Raw genomic sequence first — 14,392 nt, 5'->3', positions numbered from 1 at the left:
TCAAACGGACTAAACCTGTGTTCTTGACAGTGAAAGTGCCAAGTCTTAACCACTGAACTGCCAGGGAATTCTCTGTAAGATACATATTTTTAAACAGATGCCATCAATATTGGTAGAACTCTGATTAAAATAGGCAGGATGAAAAAGGCAGACAAGATTGCAAAGCAAACCATGTCCCACTCTGATGATTGAGAGGGCAAGTTGGCTGTAATCAAAAATGCTGAAGGCACATACACCCTGCCAGAAATCTTGCTTGCTAATGTTTATGCTCCAGGCATAGTTGGATGTGTGTGTGTCTGTTGGCTGTAGTATCAATACAATTCATAATAGCAACAACAAAAAATTGGAGCTACCCAATTGGAAACTGGTTGATTGTAATTAGAGTAGATCAGTAGACCATCTAATATACACCAGGCAGATTTTACAAAACGTTAGATAGTTGCAATCTGGGTGCTGATGAAGCTGAGATGTGCTGTTACCTGAAAAGACAGGACACCGACTGATAGATACACACACACACCACCCCTAGAAGTACATATAGAAACTGCTGAAAAGTTCTCTTCTGTTAGAGGTCTTGGGGCAGAGGAAGACTTCCTTCCTATTGTGAAGGAGGAAACAGACAGAGCTGGACTCCGTCTCAGGCCAGGCTGTGAACATTAGGCTACACGCCTGGTCACCCTCCCAGTGGACTCTGAACTTTGTGCCCAGTGTCTGTAGAAATGGCAGACCAATGGGAAACCAGACCCCCCAATAAAAGAGCCTCAGGACCTGGACTTGGACTCTCCGTTGCCTAAAAGAATATGCTAATTATCTTTGTAACAGAACAAAGGGGTAAATCCCATTATGTTTATCGGGATATGATCACAGGCCTATTGATAAATATCCACTGTTTATTTAGTCTCGTGACACATGAATCATGGGTTAACTTTGGTCGTATCTCTCTTTTACCTTGTCCAGACTAGTTTCAAGGAATTTGGGGAGGTGGGTTTGAGCAAGTACACTTAGGGTGTATAAGGTTTTCACAAAAACTGGTCAGGGTCCTTGGCTAAGAGGAGACTCTGCCTTGGGCCCTCTGGTGTAATAAACTGCGCTGCACTATCTTCATTGTCCTTCTGAGTGAGTTTCTTTCCCGGAACGCGTGGCTACAACAGTTGCATGGTTTTTGCTTTTACAGCATTGATGCGTCACTCTTACAACAGAGGGAAAACATGTTCACAAAAGGTTTGGTGAGACTAGATGGCCATAAGGTAATATCTAGCATTGGTGATTTACGATCTCAAAACTGTTTTGTTGGATCATCACAGTGTCCACCAGGATTTGTTGCCAACTATTTAAAAATCCAGAAAGTTTACATAGAAAATTTGCCTCTGTGATACATAAATGTTTGGTCTTTGTGCCTGATTCTTGGCACACAGCTCCTGAAAAAAACCTTTGGAATCTCCCAAGAAATAGGAGAGTCTCTTGTAATGAGCAGTTCTTGGCAAGCCCCTAGACAATGCTTAAAAGACGGTGGGAGGTTTCAGCCCCACCTTCCAAATCTTCAGGAAGTGGAGAGCTGGTGACTCAATTAATCACCAAAGGCAAATGACTCAATCAACCAAGCTTGTGAAACCTCCATAAAAACCTCTCAAAAGAGGATGTTCAGAGAGTTGGAAGGCTGGGGCCTCTGCCTGAGGCTGGGTACCAGCTACACAGGCCTTCCCTGAACCCAATCTGGTTAAGCGGCCTGCTCCCTAGGCAATCATTTCTATTATGCAGGCATACTGTCCTGGGCTGTTCACTTCCTTGAATCACATTCCTATCCCCTCCCACCTCTCTGAGAGGACACCCAGGTCTCCTGGAGGGAGGGCAGTGGGCATTATTTCTTTTAACACATGGCTCAGAGGTTAAAGCGTCTGCCTCCAATGCAGGAGACCTGGGTTCGATCCCTGGGTTGGGAAGATCCCCTGGAGAAGGAAACGCCAATCCACTTCAGTATTCTTGCCTGGAGAATCCCATGGACGGAGAACCCTAATAGGTTACCGTCCACGGGGTCGCAAAGAGTCGGACACGACTGAGCGACTTCACCTTCACCTCTGTTTACCCCTACCTGCATCTCTCGGGCAGGGACTTAGAAGAGATATCTAACTCCTGAGGAATTCTGGTGGAAAGGGAAGAACAAAGTGACAAGGATCAGTTTCTCGATCTCCAAGAAGCTTCAGTGAAAAGATTCGATAAAAGACTTGATAAACGAGTGAACAGCTCCCTCCAGCAAGGGTGGAGGTTAAGCTGTAGACTTCATCTATGCGACACCTTTCCCCGGAGGATGCATGCCTTCTAGATGGACGGGCCTCAGCACATATTCCGATCTGGCCAGTACAACGCCTGGGGAAGCTCGTACTAATGGTTTCAGGAATGGGACACCCACAAAAGCAATAGAGTTTGCAGGCTGAAAGAGCTTAATCCATTCGTGCTCGCAGGGGCCACTCCTTGAAACTATCACGGAGGCTTCAGCACATCCCCAGCTTCTCTTCCCACCACTCTTAGTTGGGATTAAGTAAACGCGGGGCGGGGTTCGCTCGGTGGCGGCTGAGCAGCTGCAGAGCCACGCGGCGAGAGGACTACGACTCCCAGCATGCCCCGCGCCACACAGCTTCCCACTTCCCAGAAGGCAGCGGGAGGCGCGTTCCCGACATGCCTCGCGGAGGCCGTCAACCGCCGGATTTGAATCGCGGCACCGCTCGGCGGCGTCGGGATGGGTGCCCAGTCGTTGCCCCCGGCCTGGCAGCTCTACCTCAAGGACCACCGCGTCTCCACGTTTAAGAACTGGCCCTTCTTAGAGGGCTGCGCCTGCACCCCGGAGCGGGTAAGACCTCCCGGAGTCCCCAGGTCCTCCCCGCCCCAAGAGTCCCGCCCCCGTCCTGAGGCGACCGGTCCCGCGGACTCCAACCCTTCCGTGGACTTCTAGGCTCTGAGTGACCTCTCCCTCGGGCTCCGGCCTTTCTGTGGACTTCCAGGCCCGGGGCGACCTCTCCCTCGGGCCCCAACCCTACTGTGGGCTTCCAGGCCCGGGACAACCTCTCCCGCGGGCTCCGGCCCCTCTGTGGGCTCCCTCCTCCGCGCTGGGGCCTGAGCTGAGCTCTCCCTTGCAGATGGCCGCGGCAGGCTTCATCCACTGTCCCACTGAGAACGAGCCCGACTTGGCTCAGTGTTTCTTCTGCTTCAAGGAGTTGGAAGGCTGGGAACCAGATGACGACCCTATGTAAGTCCCGCAGGCCGGCCTCACTGGGCTTCCTGGGTGCCCCAGTTCCATCTGGACCTTTTGTTTTGTGTTGGGCTCCTCCCAAAAAAAAAAAGAAAACAAACCCCTGAATTTTGAAGGATTCGTGAAAGAGCTTCAGCTTTCCAACCTCCTTTGTGTCCTAAACAGCTATTGTAATGGATGAGTCTGCTGCTGGCACCTTGGTGATGCTTTCAACCTAATCCAACCCGATTTGGCGGAATATCCTTCTGGATGGTTGTTAAAGAAAGGCATTTTCCTTTGAGTTCTTGATACCTTTTAAGTTAGAATGCTGGAGCAGATCCTGCTGTGACCTAGAGCTGTCCAGGTGCCTTTCCTGTTTTAGAGTTTTTAAACCTGAAGCTTTATTATCTGGACTATCATTCATACAGCAGAAAAACCACACCTTGAAGTAGTACGCTCGTGTTGTTTTGGATTTTGTTCTTCGTGTCTAGTTTGCGTGTGTGTGTGTGCCTGCGTGCGTGCATATATTCATACAGACAGCAGCTGTCTTCCTGGAATGTAATACCCCATTTTTCTCCTCCCATTTTTTTTCCCCTGTTAGAACCAGTAGCTTCCAGAACGTGAATTTTTTTGCCCTAGAGAATCTCTGGAGTTGTTTGTCTTCTTGGTAGGAAGAGTATCACTGTGTTTCCGTAACATGTTTGCTCTTGTGACCCGGTATTGACTGGGACGGCATGGTGACCATACCAGGGATCAGTGGAGAAATGCTGGTTGTTTTCTCGGAAGTGAATTTCCAAGTGCTGTGATGTCTTTGGATTATAGTTGCTATTGGCTGTCCTCTTGGGATTTGTGTGGCTGTTTCTTCCAGATTGTTCTGGGTTGTTGTGGTGGTTTTTCGTTTGTTCTTTTTGGCTGCATCAAGTAGCTTGTGGGGTCTTAAGTTCCCTAAGGAGGAATTGAACCTGGGCCTCAGCAGTGAAAGTGCAGAGTCCTAACCACTGGACCACCAGGAAGTCCCCAGACTGTTCTGGTCCTAGTGCAGTCTGCAGAGAGTGATAATACAGGCACAGGAATTCACCGGAGAAACCAGGCCAGTAGTGCCCCTTCTCTGAACCAACAGATTATGTGATACGTCCAGTAAATGAGATAACTGCAGACGATTCCGGATTTTTAAGGGCTTTGACGTGGTACCTTTAGATTTACCCTCTGTAACACTTTTCCTACTGCTTGCTAAAGGACTCCAGATAGAATGTAACAGCCATAGGAGGGGGATGGGGGGTGTCCACAGACCAAGAAGATGCTGAGATGAGATATGTGGGAATGTGGGTCTGGGCCCTGGTTCCATCCACTTCAGAATTCACACTCTGCTCCTGACGCAGAGCAGCGTGTGTCTCTGAGGTGGGGAGGGAGACTGGTGGTAATGAACTCTTCTCCCGTTACTTCACTGTCTCTGTTGACATGCTCATATATTGTTTTTTCTAGAGAAGAACATAAAAAGCATTCATCTGGTTGTGCTTTCCTTTCTGTCAAGAAGCAGTTTGAAGAATTAACCCTCAGTGAATTTTTGAAACTGGATAAAGAAAGAACCAAGAACAAAATCGTATGTATCACTGGAAATAAGAACCAAGAGCAAATCCTGTTCAGCATCTTTAGTACTAAACTCCTACTCCCCCACAAACACTGCGTAGACACTTTTCCTCAGCACTTTCTAAACCCCTCAGACATGTGTGTGAAGATACAAAAGGACAGAAAAGCATATGACCTAGACTGTCACCTTGGGGTTGTGCAATCAGAAAAAAATGCATGCCCTGGGTAGAGGTGCCCTCAGTGTGTGGTTACCCCTGGTGGTGGGACGTGTGAGGGCTAGGCTGGCATTCCTGCCTTCAGTGACAACTGAGATGGTAGCTCCTTTATACGGAGTGTGTTCATGTGTTAGCAGAGCTGGGAACAGAGGGTTTGGAGACACAGAGTAGAGAGTGTGTCAGGAAGGGGCATTACGTGTGTTGGGAGAAAATAGTGCCAGTCCTGCTGGATCTTGAAGGGGTCTTTGCAGGCATACTTTGACTCTTGCACAGGTAAACTAGGTTATTGGGAGAGTGAAACCATGAGTCCATAAAGAAGCAGCTCCTAAACAGCCTGCGCTGTAGAGAAGTAAGATTGCCAGAGAAAACCAGGACTCCCAGTTAAGTCTGAATTTCAGGTACACAAGGAATAATTTTTTAATATATCTCACATTTTATGTGGGTGTTTACTAAAAAATTACTTGTTTATAAGATGTTCACGTTTAACTGAGCATCCTCTCTCTTTATGTGCTAAATCCAGTAGCTTTACAAAGAATAAATATTCAGGTATTTAATTTCTTTTTAGCAAAGCCCTGGGCAGGGAGTCCAGAGATAACACTTGTCTCTGCCACTCACAGACTTTGTGAATTTAGACCAGTCTTGATCATAGTTTCCTGCCTATAAAATGGAGGATAGATCCCCATGGTTTCTGATATCCTTTTCAACTTGAAAATCATGTTCTTTTTTAGAGATCAATATACATAATTCTGTCTAATATCGTACTTTTCAAATGCTAAGGACAAAATCGAAAAGTTTTTCGAGAAGCGAGAAGTCAGTGGTCAATAAAGCTATGTATTCAACGGAGGTTTTGGGAACTGCTGTGTTGCAGTTAGGAAGAGGGCTAGAAAAGGCCTTTGAGGTTAGGGGTCAGTTCATTTTCTGTGAAGTGCCACAGATGGTAAGTGTTTAGCCATCGTGGGCCACAGAGTTTCTGTTAGATTTTCCTTTTTTAAAAAAAATGTACTTCTTCATTTTATTTTTTGCTGAGTCTAACTGCTGCACTCGGGCTTTTCCTAGCTGCAACAAGTGAAGGCTACTCTCTAGTTTGGTGCATGGGCCTCTCGTTGCGGGGGCTTGTTGTGGAGCGCAGGCTCTAGGTGCAGTCGTTGTGGCCCATGGGCTTAGTTACTCCTCAGCATGTGGGGTCTTCCCGGGCCAGGAAGCGAACTGGTGTCCCTTGCAGGGTGGATTCTTAACCACTAGACCGCCAGGGAAGCCCTAGAAATTATTCTTTGTTTGTTTTTCTCCCACAAATATTTAAAATCATAAAGCATTCTTAGCACTGGGTTAAGAACAGGCCATGGGCTGATTGGATGTGTCCCACAGGGCGTATTTTGCCAGCCCTGTTCAAAGTGAAAGACCAGCTTGTGTACTTTGGGAACAGTTGTGGGAAAGCTATGTCTGCGAATGGGAGAAATGTTAAGGGCAGTACAGTGAGACTGCAGCCAGATTGTGGAGCTCTGAGAGAGACAAAGATGTTTTGGTAGTTGAAACAGATAGGAAGACACACTACAGTTGTCACAGTCCAGTCCTAGAAAATTGAGTGCTTGTGATCCTATGATCTGATAGAAGAAGGTGGCTAACCTGTTGAGGAGGGTGACTTAGGAGGACTGGAGGAGGAGACCCAGGAGATGCTGGGCCTCTGTTACCTGGGTGTCAGCAGTGGGGCAGAACCAGGTGTGAACACCAGGAGAAAAGTGGGGAGATGGGAAGAAAACGGTTTGCTTCTAGTTTGCAACTGCTTTTTCGTTCTCCTCAAGTCAAAATACTTTAAAATCTATGCATTTGTTTTTATTACCTTGTTTAATTATAAAATAAACTATCAGTATAAAATATAAAGCTTTTGTAAGGAAGAACCAAAAGCTTCACCCCTATGCCGGTGGTAACCACCATTAACTGGTATATTTCCTTCCAGACCATTTTTAAATGTATATATTTGGGGAAATTCCCTATTGGTCCAGTGGTTAGGACTCTGCACTACTACCGAGGGCACAGATTTGATCCCTGGTCAGGGAACTAAGGTCCTACTAGTCTTGTGGTGCAGCCAATAAAAAGAAAATCAAATAAAATTCAGTTTCACTAGTGGCATTTTATCTGCTCAGTAGCTACATGTGGCCAGTGATTACTTTATTGAACTGTGCAGACAATTGAACATTTTCATCATTGCAAAAGATTCTGTTGGATAGGGCTGCTCTAAAGTGACACCCAGTTGTGAGGTTTGTTGCAAATAATATATCCCTGATACAAAAATTCAGGTCCTCTTGTTTCCTTATGGGCATATGCTTGTGAGTGGATGCAGACAGTAAGATTTGGGGTCAGAGCCAAGTGCAGGGAATGGGTATAACCAGAGGCCCATCTGCTTCCTGCTAGAGCTCCAGGATGAACCATCTAGAGTACATTGCTCCTGGAAGTGGGCTGGCATGCAGACCTTGTCTGTTCTCTGATAGGAAACAAGGTTGGCAGCTGATCTTTTAAACCATTTATTTAATTAGCAATGGGATTGCAGTACACAGTTTTAAGACAGACATTTATCCAGGTGAGATAATTACATGTTGCAGTTTACAAATACTGAAAACAAGGAATGAGTGTTGTCTGTCGTGATGCTCTGCATTAATGAGACCCCATATTTAATTGAGATGCTGCTGGTCAGTTCGAAGGACCACTGACTGGTCAGGCAGCACGTGGGTGCTGGCTGGCATGCGGCCAAGGAAGAGCTGGGGCTCGGGGTCTGACCCGGTAGCACACCGTGTGCTCTGTGCTCCTGCTGCTGCACCCCCACCCTCTTTCGAAAAAAGTTACCTCTATTGTTTTTCTTATTTAACCCAATAAAAACCTATTGTTTGTTTTTTAATATGGCAGAGAAATCAAGTAGAATGAATTTGGGAAAGAGCTTTCTGGATTTGCTGATGTGATTGTCATTTGTCTCCCTGGAGAGAGAGAGCACTTGGCATAATGAAAGATTGGAAGCCAGATTCAAAGAGCAACTGCAGGTGGCAGGTTTTCTGTTTTAGGAGAAAGCTGATGCTTGACAGGGAAGAGAGGAGGGCTGTGGACTCTTCTGTGGAAGCTTCAGAAGCAATGTAGGTTAGTGGGGAAGAGCAGGGCTCTGCCACAGACTAACGGGTAACCCTGAGCTGAATGGTACTCTGGACTTCAGCTTCCTCTTCTGTATAATGGAGATAAAGGTGGCGTCTACCTCATGGGACATGGAGCGGTGAGTAAGCTAGCGTGTGTGGAGCAGGTAGAATGGTACGGCACAAGCGAAGCCATCCACCAGTGTCTTCTGTTATAATTGTTGTGAGGCAACTCAGATGAGAGGCATTTGAGGGAAATTCCCTGGCAGTCTGATGGTTAGGCCTGGGAGCCAGGGTTTGATCCCTGGTTGGGGAACCAAGATCCCTGGTTGCGAGGCCTTTGAAGTGAATGAGAATATTTACCCCATATAGCTGGGCATCCCTATCCAAGCATGCCTAGAGCTTCAGTTTCACGTGTGTATTCTTTATTTCCAGGCAAAGGAAACCAACAATAAGCAGAAAGAATTTGAAGAAACTGCAAAGAAAGTCCGCTGTGCCATTGAGCAGCTGGCTGCCTTGGAGTGACACCTCCCTGTCACTGCTGCACAGCGACACAGACACGTCGTTTCCAGGGCACACCCCTCAGCGTTACCAGTTTTTCTCTGGAGCCTCTTAACTGTGCCTTAGGAAAGCAGAACATCAACATTTTGAAATGAGAATATTTAAACTGTATTTTTAATTTTTTTTCTTGAAGTTGATGCCAGGGTCTTCTTCTATTATATAGCTAGAGCTAAGTACAATAACTGACCCTGTCTTTTCTCTTTGGTAGTTTTCGTTTTTTTGCTTCCTGGACTTAGCAAGGTGAGGGTAGACATTTGTTCACGTGGGTAGAGCCCTTTTACAGCAATGTGTTTGGGCTTCACAAAGCTGGTGACTGGCTGTCCAGCTGAAATGTGATGCGTGAATGTGATCATAGGTCCGTTATGACTGGACAAACAGGATTAAGAATGCCATTTTAAGTTTCACTTGCATAACATTCTGCATTTATGGTATGCACGTATCATGTTCCAGATGTCCTATATTATCTCACACTGATGTCTGCAGATCTTGTGATCATCTCTTTTACCCCATCAGGTCTGTGGTGTCACAGCAGCTCCCTTCCTCCCAGACAAATTGTACGGCCCTCCCTGCCATGCCTCTGAAAATGCCCTGTGTGTTAGGGGTTCCTTGCCATCACATCTTGTGATTTTCAGTTTCATAGAGGTAGCCATGGGATTAGAGCCCAGGCTCTGCCTCTGGACTTGATCTGTGTCAGAGCCCTTTCCGTAACTGTAATATGTGTGACTTGGTGAGGGGGATGCAGAAGGACTGATGTCTTGAGAGTAGAGCTGGCCTCTTGCTTTGTGGTCAGCTTGAAGATACTTCTGCCATGGCTCGTGGCAAGGTTGCACCATTTTTCTACAATAGACAGGGAGGTCTTTCATGTGGAAAAGGAATGTTTCAGAGGCCTGGCTCTCTGCTTCTGGATAGCAGAGCACACAGAGTGGACTCTTCCTGGGGAGTCCCGCTGTGGACCAGCTGTCATCCGTTGGACGGGGCACACAGGGGCAGGATGAAAAATCTGAGGAAGGAGTTCATGGACTTAAGTATTAATACTCTTCAAATACCTACTTTCCATTAATGATGTGCATTAGGCAACTGATAATTCTCCTGTCTTTCCAATGTGAATCTTCCTAAAGGAATAAATTAATTTAAAAAATAGATTGCAAAACCTCTTTGGGGGAAACTTTTTTTAAAAAAAAGCATTTTTTTATGTTGTTTTCAGTCTTGCATGATCATAAATGCAATGATGTATGAGTTTCAGGCCCAGCACAGACTAAGCGAAGAGTTGGAGCAGTTGTAAAAAAATAAAAAGCGTGTGGAACACCCACTCCGGCCCCAAACTGGCCTTTAACGGGATGCTTGCCTTTTGGGCTTGGGCCTGGTGCCTGTTGAATTGGAGCTGCAGTTTCCTCACCAGTGATGCGGGGATCCTACAGGCTGTGCGGCCTCAACTGGCTTTTCTGTGTGTGTGTGGCAACAGGATTTTCATGTAAAGAGGAATTGGGACAAAGCCCTCAGTCCCTCCTAGGATTCTGTAGTGTTGTTTTCTTATCTTGTTTGAATTATTATTTTGCATAACAGGATAAACTACAGTTAAAAGTGAGCACAAAGCCTTTCTTAGTCGCTGGGGACACCAGTGTGAACTTTAGGTGGATTTGGAGACAAAGTAAGATAGCAGGAAATATCTGGCAGAAACTGTCATGAGATTGCTGCACGGTTAGCCAGCCCTGATGAGCTGGTGGGCGCACACTGGCTGCTCCTCTGCAAGAACAATGCAGTGGCCTGAATCCCTTCTAGACGACTTGGCTCAGAGCTGTGGGGACTTGGTGCGCCGTGCAGGCGATCTGTCAGCCCTGACTGGCTGTGTCTCCATTGCTCCACATCTGCACTGCGTTCACAGCATTGAACCCCGAGGCCGGCTCACGCAGGGCTGAGGCCTGATCTTCAGATGATAGATTTTATTTCACCATCCTTCATGAAGTAAAGCTGCAGGGTGGATTGTTACTGTCCTATTGGAACCTCTGGGGGTCATCTGGGTAATTGCTGAAGAATAAAAACTGCTTCATTTCAAACACTGCAGACCCTACTGGGTTTCTTAAATACTTTTGGCTTTTCGTGGCAGTCCCTTCTTGGCTTGCCAACTGATCGACCCCACCCCAGTGCTTGCGGGGGAGGGATGAGTCCTTGCAGAGTGAGAGCCAGCCTTGGGCTCCTCTGCAAGAGCCACTTGAGACAAGAGCCATCTGTGTCATCCGGACTCGTTCCATGTATAAACCAGCTGTGAAAAACGTACCTCAGACATGCTTTTTTGCCATATCTCACTAAAATGAATTTTTCCCTCCAAGTATGGAGAATGTTGCAGTGGTTTTTGTTATGGGGAAAAAAGGCATTTCAGCCTTTATATTAATCTCAGCTGCTTATTTTCCCTATTTGTGCCAATCTGTAAATGAATAATAACATCCTTACAAACTGGCACTGTGTAGAAGCTGAGAAAATGGTTTTGCTCTCTTTCTTTTGCACGATGGGTAATGCTGCAGTTGTGTTGTCAGGCTATGCTGTGGAGCGAGGCTAAGCTGGCCCTGACCCCTCAGACCATCTTACAGATTTCCTCTTCTAGAAACTTTTAAATTCTAAAAAAAAAACATATCACTGGCTTCAATGGCTGCCAATGTCCGGAAAGTTTACCAGACATCCATTAGTGAAGCTTTAGGCCCTTACTAAGGGCAACAGCCTCAACTTTTCTCAAATATGTGTCTGCCTTTCTGATACTTCAAGTCAGTGGGAGTCTGGAAGGGTTGTAACTGGTGGTGAGAGTTGTCAGGTATGGTGAGATCAGAGCCAGTGGACAGCCTGGGGCATTGGGATCCTCCATCCTCAGTGCTATGAAAGATGGAGCACCAGCCAGCCATTACCTGCAGGTTGGCACCCCTTTGGGATGTGAACCATTTGCAGGTTGTACTCACTTAGAAAAAAGTCAACAATTGCCAGTAAAGTCTATGGGAATCTTAACTACATTTTTTGGATGCAAAAGTGGAGACATAAAGAGATGAAATAGCTTGTCCAAGATCATATAAGTAAGAAAGCATTCAGGTTGGGATTTGAATCCAGGCAGTCTGACCCCAGAGCTGGCCCCTCACTCACTAGTGACACTCTCCAGCCTTGGGGGCTGGGGCTATGGGCAACAGCCTGGCCCCAGGGGGCCAGTGCAGTAAACCATCCCCATTCCTTTTTTCAGACAACTTTGTTTCAAAGGTTCTCACTACATATATGAACTGATACCTTTCTCCTGAGCATTCCATTGATCCTCACTGTACCAGACTTTAGCTTGTTATTTTGAACTAAGGTTCATAGGAAGTTGTAAAGCTAAAACAGGTTCTGTGTCCTCTTCACCTAGATTTCCCAGTTGTAACTGGTAAAATGTCTGGACTTGCTTCCAGCACCTAGGGTCTGAGCTGAGAGGTGAGCGGTGCAACCCAGCAAGCTCTGAGCCAGGCTTTCCATAGCAGGGGAGTTCCTGTCTCCCCCTGGGTGAGTCTAGCCTTAAAGCTGAGTCAGTCAACTGAGCTGTAGGTTTCCTCTGCACTGGCTCAGCTTCCAGCATTTCAGTCAATTTTCAGCTGACTGGGACCAAACTGGGACCTAGGTTTCTGTGGCGACTTTCCACTTGATGCCCAGGGTAGTGACATTTGTGCATCTGTTTGCATGAGTACTTAGTTTGCCGGGCGCTGCGTCCAGGGCTTAAAGTCTGCAGGGAACTCACAGGCTCCTTGTTCTCTGGTGGGAAGACACAGGCCACCTAGTATCCATATGAGTGCATCCAAGGGAGCAGCAAGAAGATGACAAGGAACTCTTGGAGCATTCTGCTTGTCCAGGAATGAGGAGGAGGCTGCCAGATGGATAAGGAAGGAACAGATGTGCCCTGTGGAGGAACGGGAGTGTCCATTCTGGGGACAGCAAGTACATTCTGTGATGCGGGGAGGGGTGGCTTACTCCCGTTTCCTCTTAGTCACTGGACTCACTGGACAGATGCTTGTGCATCCAAGGCTCATGATAAGCCCTTCTTAGGCCTATGAGTCCTGGGGGACAAGAGCGGCCGGTCATGTGGCTGCCAACCTGCATGTCAGTGCTTCCCAGCTGTGACCCCAGCCATTTGAGAGCCCTTTAGAAGGGTTGACTTTGACTAGAACGGTGTCTTGAGAGCCTCCCAGGATGAATTCACTTCACAATGCATGCTGAGTGAAGGAGTTGACGTGTAGGGAAGGGCGATTTAGGGAGGTTCATTTTCTGTTGGAGGATGTTTGCCAAATGCAGGGAGATTAGTTGTAGTGTAGCTGATGCTGAGCTACTCTGAGTAATTGCACCAGTGGTTTCAGCTGCTTCCCAGTCCATCGCTGGGGGCCATTTATGGCATCATCAGCCTGGAGCAGGAAGTTCATCCCTGGTCTCAGGCATCCTGTTCTTTCAGCCACTGTGAGTCAGTTCAATGTAAGTTTATAGAGGCCTGGGGACGTCCCTGGTGGTCCAGTGGCTAAGACTCCATGCTTCCCATGCACAGGGACCCCAGGTTTGATCCCTGGTCAGACAACCAGATCCTGCATGCTATAGCTAAAAAGTCCCACATGCTGCAAAGACAATAGAAGATCCCTCGTGTGGCAACTAAAACCGGGCACAGCCAAATAAAAAAAGAAGAGGCATGGCTGCAGCCCTGTTGTCCTGTCACACATAATTGGGATTTCTTCCATTAAAGTTCTCATCTGCCCCTGATTTCAGTGGAAGTGGTCGATGCTGGCTTTGAAGAGGCCTCGGCAGCCTGGTGACAGGCTTGGTGCTCACAAGTTCGAGGTTGCAAGTTGATGAAAGGAGGATGAAGAATGAAAAATAATGGATCATTCTAAGAGGCGCCTTTTCAGAACTGGGCTAGGGTATAATTTAAGTCCATCTCAAGAGAAGTAGACTGGCGGAATTCATCAGAGTAGCCCCTCAAGGACTGATACCCTTTGTCTGGAGACAGTCCAATCAGTCACTCTGACTGGCATATCTGGGGTTGAAACCCTGAACCAGGGCTTTGAAGCGATGGGGTGCAGACTACTCACCTGGCCATCTACACTGCAACAGAGTGGGATACATGTCTGCTCCTCTACGTAGAGGTGGGCTCTGGGGGCACAGTGGCCTCAAACAGCACCTGACACGCCCTGACAGGGGATGCAAAGGAAACTTTTTCAAACAAGCTCGGGTGAAAGGCAGGGGCACTGGGAGGAAGTGTGCAGAGTGTGCAGCCACAGGGTTCCTCTAGTCCTCCCTAAAATAAACACTGTCTCGGGACTTGCCTGGTGGTCCAGTGGTTAAGAATCCTTGCAGTGCAGGGGACGTGGGTTTGATCCCTGATCAGAGAACTGATAAGATCCCACATGCTGCAGAGCAACTATGCCTGCAGTACTGAAGCCGGTGTGGTCTGCAGCCAGTGGACAGCAACGACTGAGCCTGAGAGTCCGTGTGACATAAGGAGGATCCCACGGGCCGCAGCTAAGGCCTGATGCAGCCAAATAAATGTTCAGAAGAACAACAACAAAACACCGTCTCTCAATCGCAGCTTAAGCACACAGAAGCGGCGTCCATCTTTGTCACACTGGGGCCATTACCTTCTTTCCCAGCTCCGGCCCCCCCCACCCCGCTCCCTCAGTCCCTCCCCCATCCCCAACTTTGTAGACTGC

The 14,392-nt window shown here is 47.4% G+C and overlaps 1 protein-coding gene across 1 annotated transcript; it reads left to right on the top strand.

The window, feature by feature from the left end:
- The first annotated feature begins 2,724 nt into the window (after positions 1-2,724).
- BIRC5 (baculoviral IAP repeat containing 5) lies at positions 2,725-8,746 on the top strand. The gene is made up of 4 exons (XM_068978304.1): positions 2,725-2,845; positions 3,132-3,241; positions 4,706-4,823; positions 8,574-8,746. Exons 1-4 carry the CDS (start codon positions 2,735-2,737, stop codon positions 8,661-8,663), a joined length of 429 nt encoding a protein of 142 aa, XP_068834405.1. The 5' UTR covers positions 2,725-2,734; the 3' UTR covers positions 8,664-8,746.
- The last annotated feature ends 5,646 nt before the right edge of the window (positions 8,747-14,392 follow it).

The sequence above is a fragment of the Capricornis sumatraensis genome, chromosome 8, assembly GCF_032405125.1.
Source record: "Capricornis sumatraensis isolate serow.1 chromosome 8, serow.2, whole genome shotgun sequence".
In the NCBI taxonomy this organism is placed as follows: Eukaryota; Metazoa; Chordata; class Mammalia; order Artiodactyla; family Bovidae; genus Capricornis; species Capricornis sumatraensis.
The sequence above is the reverse complement of the archived record's forward strand: the minus strand, read 5'-3'. Positions and strand labels throughout refer to the sequence as shown.

Coding starts and splice junctions, on each gene's coding strand:
- BIRC5 (XM_068978304.1), top strand. CDS start 2,735: ATGGGTGCCCAGTCGTTGCCCCCGGCCTGGCAGCTCTACCTCAAGGAC. Junction 2,846..3,131: donor GCGCCTGCACCCCGGAGCGG/GTAAGACCTCCC, acceptor TCTCCCTTGCAG/ATGGCCGCGGCAGGCTTCAT. Junction 3,242..4,705: donor GAACCAGATGACGACCCTAT/GTAAGTCCCGCA, acceptor TGTTTTTTCTAG/AGAAGAACATAAAAAGCATT.